Source organism: Physella acuta, unplaced genomic scaffold (assembly GCF_028476545.2).
Source record: "Physella acuta isolate Inbredline_101_S28 unplaced genomic scaffold, ASM2847654v3 ptg001149l, whole genome shotgun sequence".
Taxonomy (NCBI): domain Eukaryota; kingdom Metazoa; phylum Mollusca; class Gastropoda; family Physidae; genus Physella; species Physella acuta.
The window spans coordinates 147,474-168,527 of record NW_026732666.1 but is presented as its reverse complement, the minus strand read 5'-3'; the positions used below and the strand labels follow the sequence as shown (position 1 = coordinate 168,527).

The 21,054-nt window shown below is 34.8% G+C and overlaps 2 protein-coding genes across 3 annotated transcripts; both read right to left on the bottom strand.

The window, feature by feature from the left end:
* Positions 1–7,562: 7,562 nt before the first annotated feature.
* On the bottom strand, positions 7,563–10,390 carry LOC131956437 (uncharacterized). Of its 2 annotated transcripts, XM_059320874.1 has the most exons (3): positions 10,187–10,390; positions 9,906–9,976; positions 7,563–8,724 (listed from the first exon to the last, which is right to left on the bottom strand). In XM_059320874.1, the coding sequence occupies exon 3, from the start codon at positions 8,692–8,694 to the stop codon at positions 7,591–7,593; it is 1,104 nt and encodes a 367-aa protein (XP_059176857.1). In that variant the 5' UTR covers positions 8,695–8,724; positions 9,906–9,976; positions 10,187–10,390; the 3' UTR covers positions 7,563–7,590. The 2 variants fall into 2 exon arrangements, with proteins under 2 accessions (XP_059176857.1, XP_059176856.1); XM_059320873.1 differs by lacking the exon at positions 9,906–9,976.
* Positions 10,391–16,641: 6,251 nt separating this feature from the next.
* On the bottom strand, positions 16,642–20,689 carry LOC131956440 (uncharacterized). The gene is made up of 2 exons (XM_059320877.1): positions 20,477–20,689; positions 16,642–19,250 (listed from the first exon to the last, which is right to left on the bottom strand). Exon 2 carries the CDS (start codon positions 19,213–19,215, stop codon positions 18,046–18,048), a length of 1,170 nt encoding a protein of 389 aa, XP_059176860.1. The 5' UTR covers positions 19,216–19,250; positions 20,477–20,689; the 3' UTR covers positions 16,642–18,045.
* Positions 20,690–21,054: the final 365 nt, after the last annotated feature.

Below are 21,054 nucleotides of genomic sequence, written 5' to 3'. Positions count from 1 at the left end.
TGATCTCACGGACAAAAGATACCAGAACAAAATATATCAGGACAAATGATACCATGGACAATTGATCTCAGACAAAATATTTCAGACAAAATATCTCACATCAAAATTTTAATAGTGTATTGGATGATTTTAGTTGGTCTGAAATTTTTTTTTTTACTGTCAAATGGTTTTGCTTACTACGTTTAATATTGTTTATAGGCCTATATAATAATTGTGCGAAATGTTTACCGTATAAATTTGTCATATTGTACTAAACGTTTTAAAATTAAGAATTCTAATTTAGTATGCGAAGATTAAAGAATTTTTTTAGATAGATAGCGTAGGTGGGATTGACAAACATGAGACAATTCTACCACGTCAGGTGGACAAAACTAGATTAAAGGGGATGAAATAACAAAAAAGACACACCTTCGTATCAAGGTGGCCGCCCGCATTAATAGCAGAGACATGCCTCTAGGGAAAGACAACCACCCTCCATGGACAATACAACTAGCATCTAAGGTCCATTGTTATGCGTCGGTCCCACCTTAGTGATCAGGTGACAAATGCTTATTTAAACAATCGGCGGTCATCGCGGAGCTAAGTTTGTTTTACTGTGCATGTGAACAAAGCAGTATTGGTAGTGCTTACTCAGCTATGGCCTCATAAGTTACCTAGCAGCAATGTTTTAGGTCATTAGTTTGTGGTGAATTTGTTTATTAAAGCCAGAAGTGGAGCAGGAGTCAAAGAGATTTTAAAATGTGAAGTTAGAACATGTCGAGCTAGAGTTAACACAATACATGATCACGTAGTATTGGAGAGTTGTTATCATTACGATGTACCTGCCAGCAAAGAAAAGTATACGTTATGTTTGAGTTGATGCTGCAATAAAAACAATTAAGTTACAAACGTGAAGACCCATTCACATTTTTCAAAAATATTTAGCGTGTTCTGATCATTAATGTTATTTTATTTGTTTTATACATTATCATTTATTATACCTTTCAGGCTAAAGGAGTAAGTTTGTTTTAATTTTTATTTTTCAAATCAAATGCTATTACAAAGATTAAGTTTCATAAAACTTATGCTTTGTTCAGTTAAACAAATTAATTTTATTCCCATTTATTATGCGTTAAAAAGTAAACAAAACTACATTGACATTTAATTTTTAAAAAAGTTCAAAACAACTAAAATCATCCAATACTCTATTAAAATTTTGCTGTGAAATATTTTGTCCTTGAGATCATTTGTCCTGAGATCATTTGTCCATGATATCATTTGTCCTGATATTTTGTCTGAGATATTTTGTCTGAGATCATTTGTCCTGAGATCATTTGTCATGGAACCATATAGATAGGATGGAGTTTATAACTAACACTTACAGTAAAAAAATTTTAAATATACATTAAATACTAGTAATGTCTAAAACAGTTACCCGTGTTTGATTTATTGAAAGACATCCCTTTATTTAGGGGATCCAAAATTTATAAGTAATAGTTAAATACGAGCGCAATAAAATTAAATGTAATCCAAATTAAATAGAAGTGTGTTATAATAACGCTATCGTTTTTATACTTTCAAACAAAACATACAGTTAAGTACACAAAAAGTAAAATATATTGTTTTCACAAGATTACATACATAATATAAAAGATTTTTTGTAATTAATACTCAATAAAATTTAGAGCGTTTTATTGTGTTTTTTAAACATGTCTTAGTTACGCTTAGTTAATTTAGCAATTTTTGTGAAAGTTATTTCCCTTGAATAAAAATTTGTTATTTGGATTTTCAAATGGGAGATAATTCGTTGCCTAACTTTACATTCATTTCCAATTCCTGACCTCAGGTGTACCGCTTACATATAAGTACAACTTTAAGTTATTATTTGCTACTATACAAATTATATAGAGCTTAAGTTTTAAACAAAATAGTTTGGTAGTTTTTTTAGCATTAGGGGTCCGTAATTTTATGACGATGTGTGATGAGGAGGAGATTGGGTTCCGATGTTGCGACGTCATTTTCCATTATAAAAAAGCAATGTTAGAAAACGAATTTTAGACGTTATTTCGCGTTTTAGATAACTGTTTTAATAAATTATAATATTTTAGACAAGATTTTAGAAAAATATCGATGTTTAAAAAAAATTCAACTGCAATTTTGAGGGGGAGTTGTAGGTTGCGGTGTGACGTCATATTAGGGGGGGGGGTCTGGCTTTTTGTGAAGACGTGTGACGGAGGGGAGGGGGGAGGTAAAAATCGTCAAAAAAGCGTGACGTCATTTATGGATGACCCCCTTATCAAGTTGAAAAACATCAGTAGCCGTTGTAGATTGCAATACTTAATGTTATTATTCATACAGTCTTAGTCGTAAATTAAACATCTAATTGATTGTCTTTTTATATTTTTCACCCTCTCCTAAAGGATTCATATATAAAAATTTTAGGCTTAAATCTATAACATGTATAACCTTTTATTTTTCAAAACAAAAAAAAATCGTTACATAATCACACAATATAGGCATTTTATAATTATAACTAAAGACAGTCAAGCTTAATTTTAAAACTAGCAAGTTCCGTTTTGAAACTAACCTAGGGAGGACTGCAGTGAGTCCAACACTACAAGAACGTTTTTTTTAGTGGGTTTTTTTCCAGACTGTTTTCCCCCAGGGATGGGGGGGGGGGGGGGAAGAGGGGAAAGCACTTAAAATGTTCTAATTGGGGGGGGGGGGGGGCTATTTCGTAAAATACAAAGTAGACTCGCGGGCTTAGCAACAATTTCAATAAAATGTGATTACGCTTGCAAACTAGAATTGAATGAATTACTACAAACTTTTGAGAAGAAGGAGGCAAGTAAAATTTGATTTTGATGTCTACTTATAACGTGTATGCAATTGACAATAAATTACTATGTCACTTTTAATGGATATGTATTAGTAATTAATTTGTTTGAAAGGGGGACGTTTTAATAAGTTTTGCCTAGGGCGCTAAATAACCTAGTGCCGGCACTGCCTCTACCTACTATCAAATTTTGAGTAATTTCTGTTGACTGGAAGTAGAAATTTACGCTATTTCCGATTTCTCAAAAAAACGCATGTAAATTTATAAAGAACTAATAATATTCCGCACTATTATGCACATTTTGTTTTGGCGTTCGCTTGGTGTGCAATTATTTTTTCTACGAGATTTTATTCTATTTTAAAAAACATCAAGTATTTAAAATGGAGTTCCTATCCCCTGTTGTTTTAAATAAGAATATTCGAGAAAGTTTAGGGGAGATCACTCCTGGTTTATTTTAAATATGAGAAATTGCTGTAAAAAAATTCTTTATTCTTCAATAAATGTTAGGTGATGTTGGCGGCGGTGTCTTAACATTTTTACCGCAATTTCCATCCTGGAGAATTGCGTTTATTAACTCGTCTTTTCTGGGAATGGATGAATGGATGGATGTGTGTCCGCAGCTTTAAGTCGTATCTCCTCCTCAACGAAGCAATATCGAGGACTAGTTCCAAAAGCAATAATGTTAAGCAAGTTACGAGGATGAACATAGGCCAAAAAAATTCCGGGTTTCTTTCATGGATTTCCCGGAAAAGCCAAAAAAACCTCGAAAAAATGCATTTTTTGGCCCATATCTCGGCAACCAGACCACTTAGCGACTTGAAACATGTACCAATCGATTCCTGCCATAATTGAGAACAATATTGCCGAAGAAAGTTTTCAAAAATATCCTTTCGTTCGGTCACAAAAAAGTTTTTGAATTAATTAAAATTTGGTCCGAATTAGTAGGCATTGTATGCAACCACACCACACGCGTTTTCACGTTCAATAGCTGCGCCATCACGTTCAATGGCTGCGACGTCACGTTCGGTAGCTGGGCGCGCAATGGTTTTTAGTCATGTTACTCTATTGTAAATAAAACATGTAAAATACTGAATTTTTTTAAAATAAAAAACGTTTTAATAACTAACCAATGGTTTTACTAACCCTGCTCTTGTTTTACGCTACGACAGAGCTATTTTTAGATAACACAAGGAAATTGCGCTAAAATTGTCACTAGACTTTTTTAAATTACTTGTTTTTAATGTAAGGTATAAACACCTTGTTTTGTCGACGTGTTGCGGTGTTTATATTTTGCTTATAACACGGTGTAGGCGGCGCGGCGTCTCCCAACAGTGAGCAGAGGCGCGATTGTTTGTTTATCTTGTTCGAGCCGACCCGCGTCGTATCATTCGCCGCTATTTAGTTGTTTTATTTTCTACGTTTCAGTAATTCATAATTTGTGAATTCGACAGTACCACTGCTGTCACTGAAAATATTTGCTTTAAAACACTATCAGTAAGTCGTTAAGGATGATAACCCCCCTCCTTTCCACCAATCCCTAACCCCCCCCCCCCCCTTGAAAACAGCCTCCTCTTAGCTACCTCCCCTAAGTTTAAAAACGTTTTAAACTAAATTATCTGCCCCTAATAGCCGTCACTAAACCCGGTTCTACTATTGTAAACATTTAGCGTGAACCACAGCTCTCACCAGAATTCCCTAGAGAGGAAGAGAGGGGACTGCAAGGCGCGCTTACAGCTTGTTTTCTAACGTCTCCAAGAAGAGAATTATATATATAGATGCTTAACTTGTGTGGTGATCATTTAACAAAAGAATGAGGCGAAGTCTATGTGGCGAATTAGAAAACTTAAGGTAGTCTATTATTTCCGATCTCCATTTAATGCACCTTGTTTAGAAAAAGTGTTAAAGCGATCACTTAACAAAGAAAGTCTGATTCATTTAACAATCCAAGATTAAAGTAATTGGTTTTTGGTCCTGTTTCATAGATAGGAAAGAAAATATGTTTGTACGCTTTTTATATAGCGAATACAAATTAATTAAGAATAAGAATGTCTGCGAGTAATATATTGTATAAATTATTTTCACTATATTTTCGTTATGGCGTGTATTGTTTATCAAATTTTCAAATTTAAAGTGATTAAGAATGACTATTTGGAAAAATATATTGTTACCTTTTTTCGGGCAAACGGCGTTCGGGCAAGTGTCCATTCGAGCATTTTTTCCATTCGGGCAAGTGTCCATTCGGGTATTTGTCCCATTCGGGCAAGTGTCCATTCGAGCATTAGTCGCATTTGGGCAAGTGTCCATTCGGGCATTTGTCGCATTCGGGCAAGTGTCCATTCGGGCATTTGTCGAATTCGGGCAAGTGTCCATTCGGAAAATCGGCCTTCGGGCAAACGGCATTCGGGCAAGTGTCTTTCGAGAATTAGTCGTAGATCCAGCAGACACATGTATGCTAACATCTCAAGAAACGTATCATGACCTTCATAAAGACATTCAGCAAGACTTATTTTACCTGACACAAAGACACATGATTAAATATAGAAATACACGCGAAACCTTTTTTTTTTCTTTCAAAAATTCGCTGCAAATTTTATACACAGGTAGATCTATTAAATGGTGTATTCTTATTTCTGTGCATGATCCCTACTGTTAACAGCCTACATATTCGATTAAGGATGTTTCGTGAATATCCTTATTCTAATGCTTGTGTAATGAATTAATTATCCTTTCATTACGAGAACTGTGTATAAGTGTGAAAATAGATATAACTAACAGAACAAGGTTAAAGTGGATTGAATGCTAAAAGATTGACAATCGCGTAAGAATTTTTATAGTTGTCACTCAGCATAACAGTCGTCAAGATTTAACCTCCGCTACCTACCCTTCGGGCAAAACAAACAGCAGGAATAGAAAACGTTAGGCAAATAAAAGCTGCTCAAAGCTAGTTCAAAGCTGGTTAAATAAGATTTTAACATTTAACTGCAGTTAGTGTTGAAGGAGAGAAGAGTACCTTAGTCCACTTCTAGAAAAGAAATTTTGTTTTTGTGTCTGATATAGACGGCAGGATGAAGCAAAATGGGTGCGGTAATACATGTTTTCAGGACCCTACAGTGTTATACTATTTTTATGAACCCTACATTTTATAGTAGTCATCTGAACCCTACACTGTTATAGTAGTCATCTGAACCCTACACTGTTATAGTATTCATCTGAACCCTACACAAGTATTTTGAATCCTACTCTGGTATTCCAGTCATATGAGCCTACACTGATATAATAGTTTTCTGAACACTAAACTGTTATACCAGTCATATGAACCCTACCCTTTTCGACCCGGCATTAGTGTGAGATGGAATGTTTATGTATTAGTTGTGTTTGGCCCTACATTAGTGTGACGTGAAATCTGTATGTTTCTTACTTGACAGGCCTATATAAATATATATATATATATATTCCCCCTTTTATTGAAAGTGGACATTTAACATAATATCCTTATTTTAAAGCTAACTACCATCCATTTCTTTACCAAAATAAAGAAGAAAATAATGACAATCTACCTTACATGTTACTATATCATTTATTTTCTGCTCACAGTATGTTATTTAATGTGGAACATATTTTCCTATATTTTATACAAATAGCGTGTAATATATTTAGTTTAGAAATGTAGGCCTACAATAAACACATATCAAAGAAAAGTAAACTAAGAAATAAACCGGTCTTTCATCTCTCAAAACTAAACTAACTTCAGAATACCGCGTGGAAGGTGCTAGACTATTCCAGCTTTAGAAAGGAGTGGTTAAATTCGATCGCTTTTGTTGACATTACGTGTAATGTTTACTCCTACTTCTTACAATTCGTTTACTATTTAGGTATGTAGGGAATGTTTTAAAGGATAAGTGAATAAATTCGTCCTATTAAAGGTATGTAGGAAATGTTGAAGAGGATAGGTGGGTAGATTTATCCGATAAAGATGTGTAGGGGACACTAGGGTAGGTGGGTAAAATTTTAAGATTAGAATGTGTTTTAAATGCGTATTGTCCTTTACACATATATTTATTTATTTAGTATCACTACTCAAACTGTGAGAAAAATAATCAATGTCACTCAAATAAACAAAACGACTATTTAAATTGCAGCAATTAAAAACCAAAATGTTTAATTTCATAATTTATGAACGATTTAAAACAACAAATAAGTTAAAATATAACTGAAAATCAATGAAACCCTAAAATATAGGACATAATAATACGCTTAAAAATACACGCAAAGAGAGGATAACAGTGCGGTTAAACACGTAAGTAAAAATGAAAGACGTAAGTCGCAGAACTTAGAATATATTGCTCTGGTTGTTTTGATTAGACAATATTGATTGTACACACAATTTTATTAGTGTTCTTGCGCTATTCAAAAAAGTAGGTGCTTTCAAGTTCAAACATCAATTCACACATATGACAACACACATATAGGGGAGGGGTTTAAATTATTGGGAGGGTTAGCTACAATTAGTGAGAGTTAGGTTTCAAATGGTAAACTACAGATATAACTTTAATTTTTAATTTTTAAATTCCTAAGAACTTTTTAAGAGGAAGGTAGTCGAACTCTTAAACTGGTCATTTAAGGAGGGAGAAGGGGGCGGGGTTGAGATGCTTCTGTTAGATATTTTAGAATAAAGTTGCCTTTTCGAAAGTGAGCAAGGGGAAGTGAGGTAGAGTTCACCTGTTTCTATCGCTTCAGTTGGTATTATAATCTGCTGTAATGTATGAGTATTTGAATTACGCATGTCTCAAATACGATTGGTTGATAGCTAATAATGGTGTGATGACGGAACGTAGGTACGCTAACCACATCAGGCCGTCGTGTATGCCGGTGTAAACGACGACAGGAAGGAAGAGGTCAGAGTTCTCCAAGAGGTTTAGGTCATAGGTCACGTAGAATATAGCTTGTGGTAACACTAGGAAAAAGAACAGAAATGCAAGGGAAAGAATTGTGTTTTTTTCATAGTTGCGTCCCTTGACGACATAGTTAAATTGTGTGTTGTTCATTGCTGGCGTACTGGGAGGTGGATATTGTTGTGGATAATTGTTATAAGGTGCTGTCTGTGGTGGGTAATTATACTGTGGGGTACTTTGAGGTGTATAGTCATTTTGCTGGTCTTGATGCTTGTGGTAACCAACACACACAGGTGCATCTTGTGTTTCCCATTGTGACGACTGGATAGAAAAGGCCTGGTTTTGCTGTGGGGTCAGCTCTATCTGCTGTTGTGGAATGAGATCCTTCTTAACGCATGATGCACAGATAGCTGTAACAATGGCTATGACCGCGGGTAGAATAAAGGACAAAATATACACAGCGTGAAGCCTGGAGATTTCGTACCACCCGTTACAAGTGTCAAAGTCGATTCCAACTATCGCCAGTGGTAGTATAATCGCTAGACCAAGCATCCAAGGGATGCAACTGATGAACATCCCGCTTAATATATCTGTTTGAGTTTTCGTTCTTTGTCTGTTTGATCTACAGCGGTGAATATACTCAGCTGATAAAGTAACGAGCCCAGTCCCATGGACAAAATTAAGAAGGAAGGTTTTGTAAACGGCAGCAGTGATTGTTAAACGGCAGCCTGCTTCTCTTTGTGATAAATCTTGAAACAGTACCCAAGTTTGTATCACCAATGAATAAAGAGCCAGGAAAATGTCACCTATGGACAACGACACCAGTAAGAGATATTTAGCGCTGTAGAAAAATTGTTTCTGGCTCCAAATTCTGAAGATCAGCGCCCCGTTGCTAAGTACAATGAGGATTATGAAAACGATGTGAAGAGCTTTGGTAGTTTTAACGTAAGCATCATCGTCAAAGTATATGTTGAATGGTATCGCCATTGCTATTTGTTAACAGTCTGTGTTGAACAACTGAAATAATAACCATACAATAAATGTGATTATATCATCAGTGTATATGGTTGCACATTAAAATCAGCCACTTCAGCTTCATAACATAATATTGTGAAAATAGTTTATCGCTATTATCGTGATTATAAATGAAGCAGATAAAAGTAGGTTTTCACACATGTCAAAAGAAAACAAATAGCGCATACACATTTTAAAACATATACAATAAAACGATCGAGTGATGTACTATGACTGTTAAATCAAGTAGTTCTTATACCATAGAATCATGTATGTTGAGTTATTTTCACCAGAATGAAACGGGTGTTACTATATTGTATTTTAAACCGATGGGGGTTCATAGTACACCTCCACACATTCCTTCTCTATCCCGTTCGCTTTGATCGCTTTTTATTCGGCCATTTCGTATTTAAAAATAATTAAACATCTTAACTCGAAGAGCAATTAATACTTGAATAAATATAATGAAATATGTTATCATTTAACTGTATTCTGGGTGGACTCAGAGACGGTCTACTGACTTGAACCCGGATTCGAACTCGAGACTTACCGGTTAGCAGTCCAGCTCACGTTAGTGTAAGTAAAGGCGGCTTGCCATAGAGCTGACCATACTATCTTTTCCTATGCCGAGGTCACAGAAACAAGTGAACTCTACTTCAGTAGCCACGTAGAACTTCATGTTTGAACAGGAGCTTTACTTAACTGTGTTCTAGTTATGACAACTAATGATCTGGTTCCAGTGTACGTAGTAGAGTGACTGTATGTTTCTACGGGCGTTTGTTAGCGCAGACAGAGCCTGAAGGGCTGTACAAATTAAAGGCTAATTGTAATTCTATAGATACATCTTGACGCATATGTTTTATCTCCATAACCGCGATCTATTTCTAGTTGGCCTATCTGTAATATTTTAGATTAAATAGTTACTGTGGTCATTTCACTCAAAAGATCATAATATGTCCAATCTATGAAGTATCGGAACCGTTTGTTTCTTAATTACCTTATTTCAATATGCTTCTTCGTGATTATTTTTTCTTAGTAGATAAAACGAAAATATGACTAAAAAGACAACTTTTTCAATTGTATATTCCTTGATTTGATTAACGTTTTCCTAATTACGTAATAATAATCAATTACCCATCGATTGTCAAATACAATTCAAATATTGAACATATTTTTTTACGTACCAAAATGTTTTAGGTTCCACTTGTAAATCTCTACTATTGTATTTTATGTGTCTGATTTATTTGCGGTAGGCCTAATTGTAAATGAAATAAATCCACCTATTAAAATTGTCGCGGACAAAAATTGTAAATTTATTTTATACTATTTTAAACAAACCAAAATAAAGGTATCCCTATCTAAAATGTAGTATGTGTTTAACATTTCGAAAAATGTAATTACATTTTGAGTATTATACCGTTAAATAAAACCTCTCATCAAATTAGAAAGAATTTTTTTTAAATACCTTCAATCAAAACTTTCAGGTAACTTCGTCGTCACTTCTCTTTGAGGTAATGGAGAGATATTACAATATAGGCAAGTGGTGAAATGTGTGACGTCACTACCTGGTGTAACACCTTCGTTTGTCTTGTATTAGATCCGTCACAAAGTGCTGAGAAATGAGCTACGACTTAATTTATTACTGTACCTAAGTCGCTCATCAATTGCATATTGGTGAAACAAAGGCATATCCTAATCAGTGTTTAAAAATAATTGTGAAATATTTTCGTCTAAAAATAGACTCCGTCCTATTTTTTAGTCTTTACGCATGTGACGCATGCATTATCAGTGTATCTTGGTTTAAAATAACTTTAAGTCGGCCAAAGACTTGATAAGAGTTGTGTAATGTAGATATCTTCATGGTAAAAATAAGTTTAGAACTATTGACTAAATTCTTTTGTATTGAAAACATGAAGATCTAATTTTAAAATAATTCAAGTTCTCTGCAAGACAGTTTATCAAATCGTAACATTTACATTGTGTAAGCTAGCGTCATAGAGATGATCACGTGTCTAATGATGTAGAAAACATCTCAACTAAAGGCTGGTCCTGACGTCAAACAACAAAATCTGACGTCACGGTATGGACACATTTTTCCTACCCATGCATTTTGTGTATCTAATATATAAAGCTCAGTTCTGTAACGTGTGGCAAAAAAAAGTTTGTCGTTGACAGTTCTACGGATTTAAGTGTTAGATTTTTTATCGTGCTCATAGTCTAAATTTACGAGTCAAAAAATTACCATTGAAAGTCTTTAAAAACAATGTTCACTCTATTTACTTAGAAGAATAATTTTCAATTATGAACGCGACATAAAATGTTTAAAAAGTGTATCGACGTTTATAAAATTTCTAAAATTGTGTCGGAAATGTATTAACTGCACAGTTACTCCCCTTTAATAAAAAAAATTCTTAAAAAGAAAGAATTTACATTTTATTACTTTGTTTTTGGTGTTAAGAAATAAAAAAAAATTACATAATTAGCGGGGATTGATTAAGTGCAATGTCGTTAGGTATTTTTAACACTGCCTTTTATTTATTCTATACACTGAACATACTGTTCAATAATTTTTTTTTTTTTAAATCAATAACATTTAATAAGCCAGGTCCTACAAATCCTATATGTTTATTTCTTTCCATTTACGGATAAGCTTGGAGTATTATCATTTTTGTTCACTAAATTGAAACAGGCGCGTCCGCCGGCGCCCTTGCACGGTTCGATTTGGCACCCTGGGCTATCATGTGAGCGCTATGCTGCATAATTTTGTTTTTAACAGTGCGATAGACTATGGATAAGAAAGGTTACTATAGTCTTTAAGTGAATCAAATCCGGGCGTCCTCCGGCACCCCGACAGGGTGCTATTTGGCGCCCCGGGCCTTCCGGTGTACGCTATGGTATATACGTTCGCGTGAGTTCAAAAGACTATGAATAAGTTATGTACTATAGTCGTTTACTAAGTTCAATCAGGCGGTGACGTCATGGTGCGTCCTCTGGCGCCCAGACAGGGTGCTATTTGGGGTCCCGGGCCTCCCGTGTTCGGTTTCGCGCCTACGTTCATTAAAGTGAGTGCAAAAGACTATGAATAAGTTGGGGTACTATAGTCGTTTATTAGGCTGAAACAGGCGATTCAGCCCCGTGAGCACTTTGCGTTTATATTCGCGTTAGTGTTTTCTTTGTGTTTAGGTTGGGTTTGCGTTAGTGGTTGCGTTTTGATTTGGTTCGTTTTTGTTCTTTCTTTTTTCGATTTCGTTTGTGTTTTATTTTCATTGGGTTTGTGTTTGTGTTTGAGGTTGGTTTTGTGTTTGGATTTGGTTTGTTTTCTTTTGTTTTTTCTTTTGTGTTTTTTTCTTTGGGTTTGTGGTTGGTTTTGCGTTTGGATTTGGTTTGTTTTCGTTTGCTTTTTCGTTTGTGTTTTTTCTTTGGGTTTGTGTTTGTGTTTGTGGTTGGTTTTGTGTTTGGATTTGGTTTGTTTTCGTTTGCTTTTTTCTTTGTGTTCGTATTGGTGTTTGTGGCTGTGGTTGGTTTGTTGTAAGTTTTTGTTTTTGTTTGTATTTGTAATTGTGTTAGCGTTATGTTTGCGTTTTGTTGTTTTGGTTTTGGTTGGTTGTGGTTTGGGTGGGCAATGCCGGGTTTATGATGATTACTAAACACACAGGTGATGGTCTTTAACAGAAGGGTTTTTCACAGAAGCCAGAGCAGGGCCTGGCCGGGACGGCTAGTCTAGTATATAAAGCTCAGTTCTGTAACGTGTGGCAAAAAAAAGTTTGTCGTTGACACTTCTACGGATTTAAGTGTTAGATTTTTTATCGTGCTCAAAGTCTAAATTTACGAGACGAAAAATTACCATTGAAAGTCTTTAAAAACAATTTTCATTTTATTTACTTAGAAGAATAATTTTCAATTATGAACGCGACATAAAATGTTTAAAAAGTGTATCGACGTTTATAAAATTTCTAAAATTGTGTCGGAAATGTATTGACTGCAAAGTTACTTCCCTTTAATGAAAAATAAATCCTTAAGTAAGAAGAGAGAATTAACATTTTATTACTTTGTTTTTGGTGTTAAGAAAAAAAAAATAATTACACAATTAGCGGGGATTGATTAAGGGCAATGTCGTTAGGTATTTTTAACACTGCCTTTTATTTATTCTATACACTGAACATACTGTTCAATAATTATTATTTTTTTTTTAAATCAATAACATTTAATAAGCCAGGTCCTACAAATCATATACGTTTATTTCTTTCCATTTACGGATCAGCTTGGAGTATTATCATTTTTGTTCACTAAATTGAAACAGGCGCGTCCGCCGGCGCCCCTGCACGGTTTGATTTGGCACCCTGGGCTATCATGTGAGCGCTATGCTGCATAATTTTGTTTTAAACAGTGCGATAGACTATGGATAAGAAAGGTTACTATAGTCTTTAAGTGAATCAAATCCGGGCGTCCTCCGGCACCCCGACAGGGTGCTATTTGGCGCCCCGGGCCTTCCGGTGTACGCTATGGTATATACGTTCGCGTGAGTTCAAAAGACTATGAATAAGTTATGTACTATAGTCGTTTACTAAGTTCAATCAGGCGGTGACGTCATGGTGCGTCCTCTGGCGCCCAGACAGGGTGCTTTTTGGGGTCCCGGGCCTCCCGTGTTCGGTTTCGCGCCTACGTTCATTAAAGTGAGTGCAAAAGACTATGAATAAGTTGGGGTACTATAGTCGTTTATTAAGTTGAAGTAGGCGATTCAGCCCCGTGAGCACTTTGCGTTTATATTCGCGTTAGTGTTTTCTTTGTGTTTAGGTTGGGTTTGCGTTAGTGGTTGCGTTTTGATTTGGTTCGTTTTTGTTCTTTCTTTTTTCGTTTTCGTTTGTATTTTATTTTCATTGGGTTTGTGTTTGTATTTGTGTTTGAGGTTGGTTTTGCGTTTGGATTTGGTTTGTTTTCGTTTGTTTTTTCTTTTGTGTTTTTTTTCTTTGGGTTTGTGGTTGGTTTTGCGTTTGTATTTGGTTTGTTTTCGTTTGCTTTTTCGTTTGTTTTTTTCTTTGGGTTTGTGTTTGTGGTTGGTTTTGTGTTTGGATTTGGTTTGTTTTCGTTTGCTTTTTTCTTTGTGTTCGTATTGGTGTTTGTGGTTGTGGTTGGTTTGTTGTAAGTTTTTGTTTTCGTTTGTATTTGTAATTGTGTTAGCGTTATGTTTGCGTTTTGTTGTTTTGGTTTTGGTTGGTTGTGGTTTGGGTGGGCAATGCCGGGTTTATGATGATTACTAAACACACAGGTGATGGTCTTTAACAGAAGGGTTTTTCACAGAAGCTAGAGCAGGGCCTTGCCGGGACGGCTAGTACAGTATATAGTCATTGATACTTGCAGTTACCCTAGTGAGATACAGAATGGGAAAACGTAAAGTCACACAAGCATATGTTGAAAACTATGTGAAATACACAATGGCAAAAATAAACATAGATAGGGAAAACGATTTAGCGGGACTTTTATTTTCTGTAGTATAGATTTTTTTTTATAACTGCAAAATAACAATATCCCATTATTACCACCCCATACTTTTTATAGTCTTTTAACCCCAATGAATCCCTGTTTCTTAGACCCGAACTGCCGTCCTATCCCATTGGAACATCCATTTATGACGTCCATTCATGATAGGAGAGGGGGTGGGAGAATAGCACTGGTCGTGTTTTGCAGAATGGACGAGGGGGGGGGGGGTTGCTTAGCGGTACCTTTCACGCATCAAATATAATTTTAGAATACCACAACAAAATAAAGCAACTAAAATACACATATTTTTAAAACCCGTAGGATGGGTTCGTGTTTACATCTGTATATCTACTCCATTTGAGATGATAAAACGTATTTTTAGTACTGAGGAATTAATTTAATCAGCACAGCTGAAAATGCATTGTATAAATCTTACGAAATGCGGTATCATTACATTGTTTTCTAGCTATTAATTCATCTTATTTTCTGTTTCCAGTTATATTTTTACAAGCACTGTGTGCTAATGTATGGGCCAGTGAAGATTTTTACACAAAAAAAATCGAAATATAATTGTATAGATAAATTTTGGCTGAGATAAAAATACCACAAGTGTATTATGGCCTTGACCTACTTCTAGCTGGACAATCTATAATCAAGCTACGTCAATTGAAAGATTTGTCCAATGTGAGGTCAGCATTGACGGCTGTCACAGTAAACATAATCAGCTGATATACTTCTGAATATATCATTTATGAAGGACACACGACTTCAAAAATATAGAGCATATTGCAATGATCAAATTCTAAAGTAATTAAAAAAACAATAAACGCGAATATTAAAAAATGTGACTTTCTTCACATCTGAGTGTAGCTTTATATGTGTGTGGCGTCATATATATGTGACTTCACGCCTATGTCTGGCTTTACATCTGTCTATATTGACAATCTGCTATATTACGGACCTTGATACTACTGGTAACACAACAATATGTTAGGGACCTTGATACTACTGGTAACACAACAATTTGCTATGTTAGGGACTTTGATACTACTGGTAACACAATAATATGTTAGGGACCTTGATACTACTGGTAACACAACAATTTGCTATGTTAGGGACTTTGATACTACTGGTAACACAATAATATGTTAGGGACCTTGATACTACTGGTAACCCAACAATTTGCTATGTTAGGGACTTTGATACTACTGGTAACACAATAATATGTTAGGGACCTTGATACTACTGGTAACACAATAATATGTTAGGGACCTTGATACTACTGGTAACACAATAATATGTTATGGACCTTGATACTACTGGTAACACAATAATATGTTAGGGACCTTGATACTACTGGTAACACAACAATTTGCTATGTTAGGGACTTTGATACTACTGGTACACAATAATATGTTAGGGACCTTGATACTACTGGTAACACAACAATTTGCTATGTTAGGGACTTTGATACTACTGGTAACACAACAATTTGCTATGTTAGGGACTTTGATACTACTGGTAACACAACAATTTGCTATGTTAGGGACTTTGATACTACTGGTAACACAATAATATGTTAGGGACTTTGATACTACTGGTAACACAATAATATGTTAGGGACCTTGATACTACTGGTAACACAATAATATGTTATGGACCTTGATACTACTGGTAACACAATAATATGTTAGGGACTTTGATACTATTGGTAACACAACAATTTGCTATGTTAGGGACTTTGATACTACTGGTAACACAACAATTTGCTATGTTAGGGACTTTGATACTACTGGTAACACAACAATTTGCTATGTTAGGGACTTTGATCTTGACCATTGGTTCTTATATTTTAAAATATGCAACGAAAACTTGTCATGAAAAATTAACAGTAATTTAATTATGTCTACCCATGCATACCAATAAAAACTATGTACACCCTTGTGACGTATCTTATAATCTATACGTGCTTCAAAGACCAAGTTCGACTCTACAGTTAGTAGGCCTAAGTTCAACTTGAATTTTTTTTTTCACAGAATGGGTAGAGCCGCCCCAGACCTCTTTGCACCCACGTTAAAAAATGTCATACTAGATTCTAGTCCAGTCTCAATATCCAGGTAGCTGGGGATATTTCTAGATCAGCAGTTCTTAGACTTTTGGGAGTTGCATTTGTGTATTGTATGTATCACATTAATTCAGGACTGTATAAAGCTTTCATAATCTGGTCAGAAAGAACCAAATGATATTGGTGAACATGTATTTGTACAGTACATTTTTTCAATAGTTGTAATTATTGCAATTAGAAAGAGAAACTTTGGTTAGGTTTTTTGACAATAAAAAACGTTACATATCTAAGTAAATAAGGCGGGGTAGGGTTGTTGTTTGAGAATTTTATGACTAAGTAATACGAAGGAGACGCGATTCAATAGAAATACATCAAAATTTAATTAACATTGGAACATAAATAAACTTACAAAACACTACACACTATATAATATTTCTCAGGCAAAAAACAAAGACAGTATTTTACATTTCTAAATGTTATATGAAAATGTTTTTCTTGACTGTCTTCTTATGTATTTCAACATGAAATATCCACAAGGCATTAAAAATAACTTAACATAATTCTCCTTTCGTCAAAGTCTGCACCCCTTGAAGTATGACTTACAATGAGGTTAGTCGAAGTGTGTTTACCCTAAGCAAACTACATTCTGTCATCTTGGGGCCAAAGATGAAAAATGTGCCTTTTAGTAACTACCTGGGATAATCTTTAAGTTGGTCCTATTTGAAAAATAAAAAAAACTGCTATTGCTAGTGTAATCGACGAAAAAAATTTCTGTCTTTACTATGCGTCATCAGAAAATTGAAAAACTACTACGGTATATATGACAAGCACTTGCTATAATTGTAGTATTTACATTGTCGTTTTCCAGAAAAAATAAAGATCTAATCAATACGAGGTGAAAACTGTATATAAAAAATTCAACTACAGTTGATTTTAAAAAAACATATTTATTTACATTGTTTTATTGTCTAGAAATATGTATGTAAATAGAGACATATATATCATATATATATATATATATATATATATATATATATATATATATATATATATATATATATATATATTGCATATATAAGCATGTCCCTCCTCAAAACAAGCAACAATGACTAATATAATTAATCAAATCAAATTTAATCAATTAAATATTCAATGGCGTAAAAGCAATGAATCGTATACAATTGCTTTATTTATAAATATTTTATACATTTTGAATGATTGAAAGCAGCATATGAGTCATTGAACAATGATTTGAAATCTTAGACTATATATTATGCGCAAATGGAAATCACACGGATAACAGAAACAGCGGTTAAACAAAGATATAATTTACAAATCAAAGCAGAAAATCATTTTGTGTTTTGATCAGTCAATATAGAGAGTACACACACTTTCTCAGTGGGAGCCATAATACGTTTTAAAACTGAGGCGGTGGTTGTTTTTTTTTCTAATTTTATTATTAGTTTGTTAGATTATGTATACAGTTGACATCACAAATCTAGGAGGAGGGGCTCCAAAACAATGTGGTCAAATCACCGGGTAGGAGATGATTTAATTCGCCACTCTATGATTATATGGTTATTAAAAGTTGGTGTAAAATTTAATTATAATTGAAGTAATGTCCCTATATTTTGGTCTGCCTCCATGTCAGATATATCTAAGTTGCCTTTTTGAACCTGGGAGTCCATCCTAACTAGAGCTCAAATGTTTCTGTGACCATATTGCAATTTTATAATTTGCTTTTTTAAATGTTTGATATACAAGAGATTACAATAGTGTAACTAGGCATGCTGCAAATATGATGGGGCAATTACCATTAACGGTGTGAAGATTGGACGTAGTAGCATTAACCACATCAGACCGTCGTGTATGGAGTAGTAGGCTACTTTAGGAAGTGCAAAGTTATGGTTTATGTCCATGTTGAGGTCATAGGCCAGATAGAAAATAACTTGAGGAACCACGAGAAAAAAGAAGAGCAAGGCAAGGGAAAGGATTTTGTTTTTTTCATTGTTGATAACTACTGGTGTTGTTGTGATGTGAGGGTTGGGGTTGAGTCCTATAACTACATTGTTAACTTGGGTGTTGTTCATAGCTGGGGTGTAGGTGGGCGGACTAATATAGCTGGGTGGTGGATACTGTTGTGGATAATTGGTATATGGAGCTGTCTGTGGTGGATAATTATATTGTGGAGCAGTAGGTGTTGGATGGGTGTTTTGTGGGGTCATCTCTGGTTGCTTGTTGTAACCGTCAATAACCGGTGCACCTTGCGTGTTCCATTGTGACACCTGGTTAGAAAAGACCTGGTTTTGCTGTGGGGTCAGCTCTATCTGCTGTTGTGGAACGTGATCCTTCTTTATACATGAAACACAGATAGCTGTGACAAGGGCTATGACCGCGGGTAGAATGGTGGATACAATACCCGCAGCTTGAAGCCTGGAAATGGGGAACACCCCTTTGCATGTTTCCATGTCCATGTATGCCATTGTCAGTGGTAGTATAATCACAAGACCCAGAATCCACGGGACGCAACTGATGGCAAACCCCCTCAGTATATCTGTTTGAGTTTTCGTTCTTTGACTGTTTGATCTACAGCGGTGCATATACTCTGCTGATAAAACAACGAGCCCAGTCCCATGGACAAAGTTGATGAGATGTGTTTGATAAACACCAACCGTGAGCAATAAACTACAAGTTAACTCCCCTATGGCGAAATCTTGAAACAGTGTTCTGGTTGATACCACCATTGAAAAAAGAGCCAGGAAAATGTCACCTATGGACAATGACACCAGTAAGAGATATTTAGCGCTGTAGAAAAATTGTTTCTGTCTCCAAATTCTGAAGATCAACGCCCCGTTGCACAGTACTATGACGATGATGAAAACGATGTGAAGAGCTTTGGTAGTTTTAATGTAAGCATCGAAGTCAAAGTCTGGGGTATTCAGTAAATCCATTGCTTGGTGTTTGTTTTCTTTCTTTGCCGGATAACCTAAATACAACAAACAGTAATTATGAATACTATATAATTGTAAATGATTGCGTTCAAAATTCATCCACATCTGCTCAACACGGTGAATATAAAATTGTTAAACGACGTAGCTATCATGGTGATCATTTATACATTTGATAAACGTGTTTCGTTAAATGTTTAACTCCAACAAACAACACACACAGCAGTGTTTGTGTCTGAAACTGATAAGATAAAACGGTCACTTGATGTTTTAGTTAATCAAAGGTAACATTGGCACATTGCCTGGGAAAGCCAAGTAGTTTTAATTCTACTGAGATATGTGTGGGTTGTTTTTTTATCACTAGACCCAATGGGCGCCCAGACATTTAATCTTAGCTGGTTTGCTCAAGTTACATGTTTAGCCCACTCTCCTCGTTTTGATTAGTCGTTTTGTTTTATCAATACGAAAAAAAAAGTAAATCGTATAAGATTAGAAGTGCACTGCATAGTAAAGTAAACTTCAGGAAGTATGTTGTTATTTGTTTCCTAGTTACTATCACAACTGATTATCTGGTTCAAGCCATAACAAACTTTTTGTTAGCGTACAGACCTACAAGAGTTCACTCTATCACCTAGAGATAGTGAAGGTCTTTATGCATAAAGACTTAAACATAGTTCTACAGAAAAAATTAAAAAGAGAAAACGCATGTATTTTGTTTGCAAGACCGTGAGTATCATAATTTTAAAATTATAGAGCCCACTCCTGTCAGAAATATATCAGATGATCAATTTTGGATCAGTGTTCAAAATAGAACAAAATAGCGAGTATATTGGTAATACTAATGCTTTTTAACAAACAAATATTTACATAACTACAAAAATATAAACAACAATTTCAAAGCTTTAATTCTGATGTAACTAATTTATGTGACGTGAATAAAACTTTACTGTGGCATAAATCCTAACATGTGTTGATAAACTTCGTTTATATTTTATAACTAATAAAATTATAAACAGGTTTTTCAGTGTTTTTTTTAAAGAATATTCTTCAGTCTTTTTTTATTTACTTGAATTGATTACCACTTATAAGATTAAACAAAAAAAAACATTATGTACACTTAAAAAAATTAAAATTAAAATGTACTGAATAAATTACAAAATTTATTTCGATTTTGTAATATATTTTTACAGTTCAACTATTATGTATTGTTTTATATAAAATATTTCTTTTTTACATTAGGAAGAATTTTTTAAAAATAAAATACCTTCAATGAAAACTTTCGGTAACAATTTTCACAAATAACGGACGATGTAAAATGGTAGTTCCTCCAGTTATTTTTCTCTGTTCTCTCTCAGTTGTTGGAACTAGCACGGAGCTTATAGAGGTGTTGCACTAAGAATAGCGAGTACACTCTATGACGTCAATGCCTGTCACGGGTTCTACGGCTGTCACGTGGGAGACCCGTCACCATCTGCTGAGGACTGAGCTCTGGTTCAATTTATAAGGCTTGCAATCTGGGTCAAAACATGGCCGGTTGTTGACGTATAGAAGCCAATCCTGTAGGCACCTTATCGGAGTTGTGTACAAAATAATACTGGGGAAATATACGTTGTCTAATAATAGAGTCCGACCTATTTTAAAATATCGACGCTTGTGACTCATTCAGTAGATTTATCTTAATCTAAAAAATACATATCGACTATAGACGTCATCTGCGTTGTGTAATGTAATGGTTTACGTGGTAAAAATAGATTGTTAGAGATAAGTACTTTTGTATTGTAAACATGTATTAAATGACCAAATGGATCCTGTATGTTGTGCGCACAACATTTATCTACACGT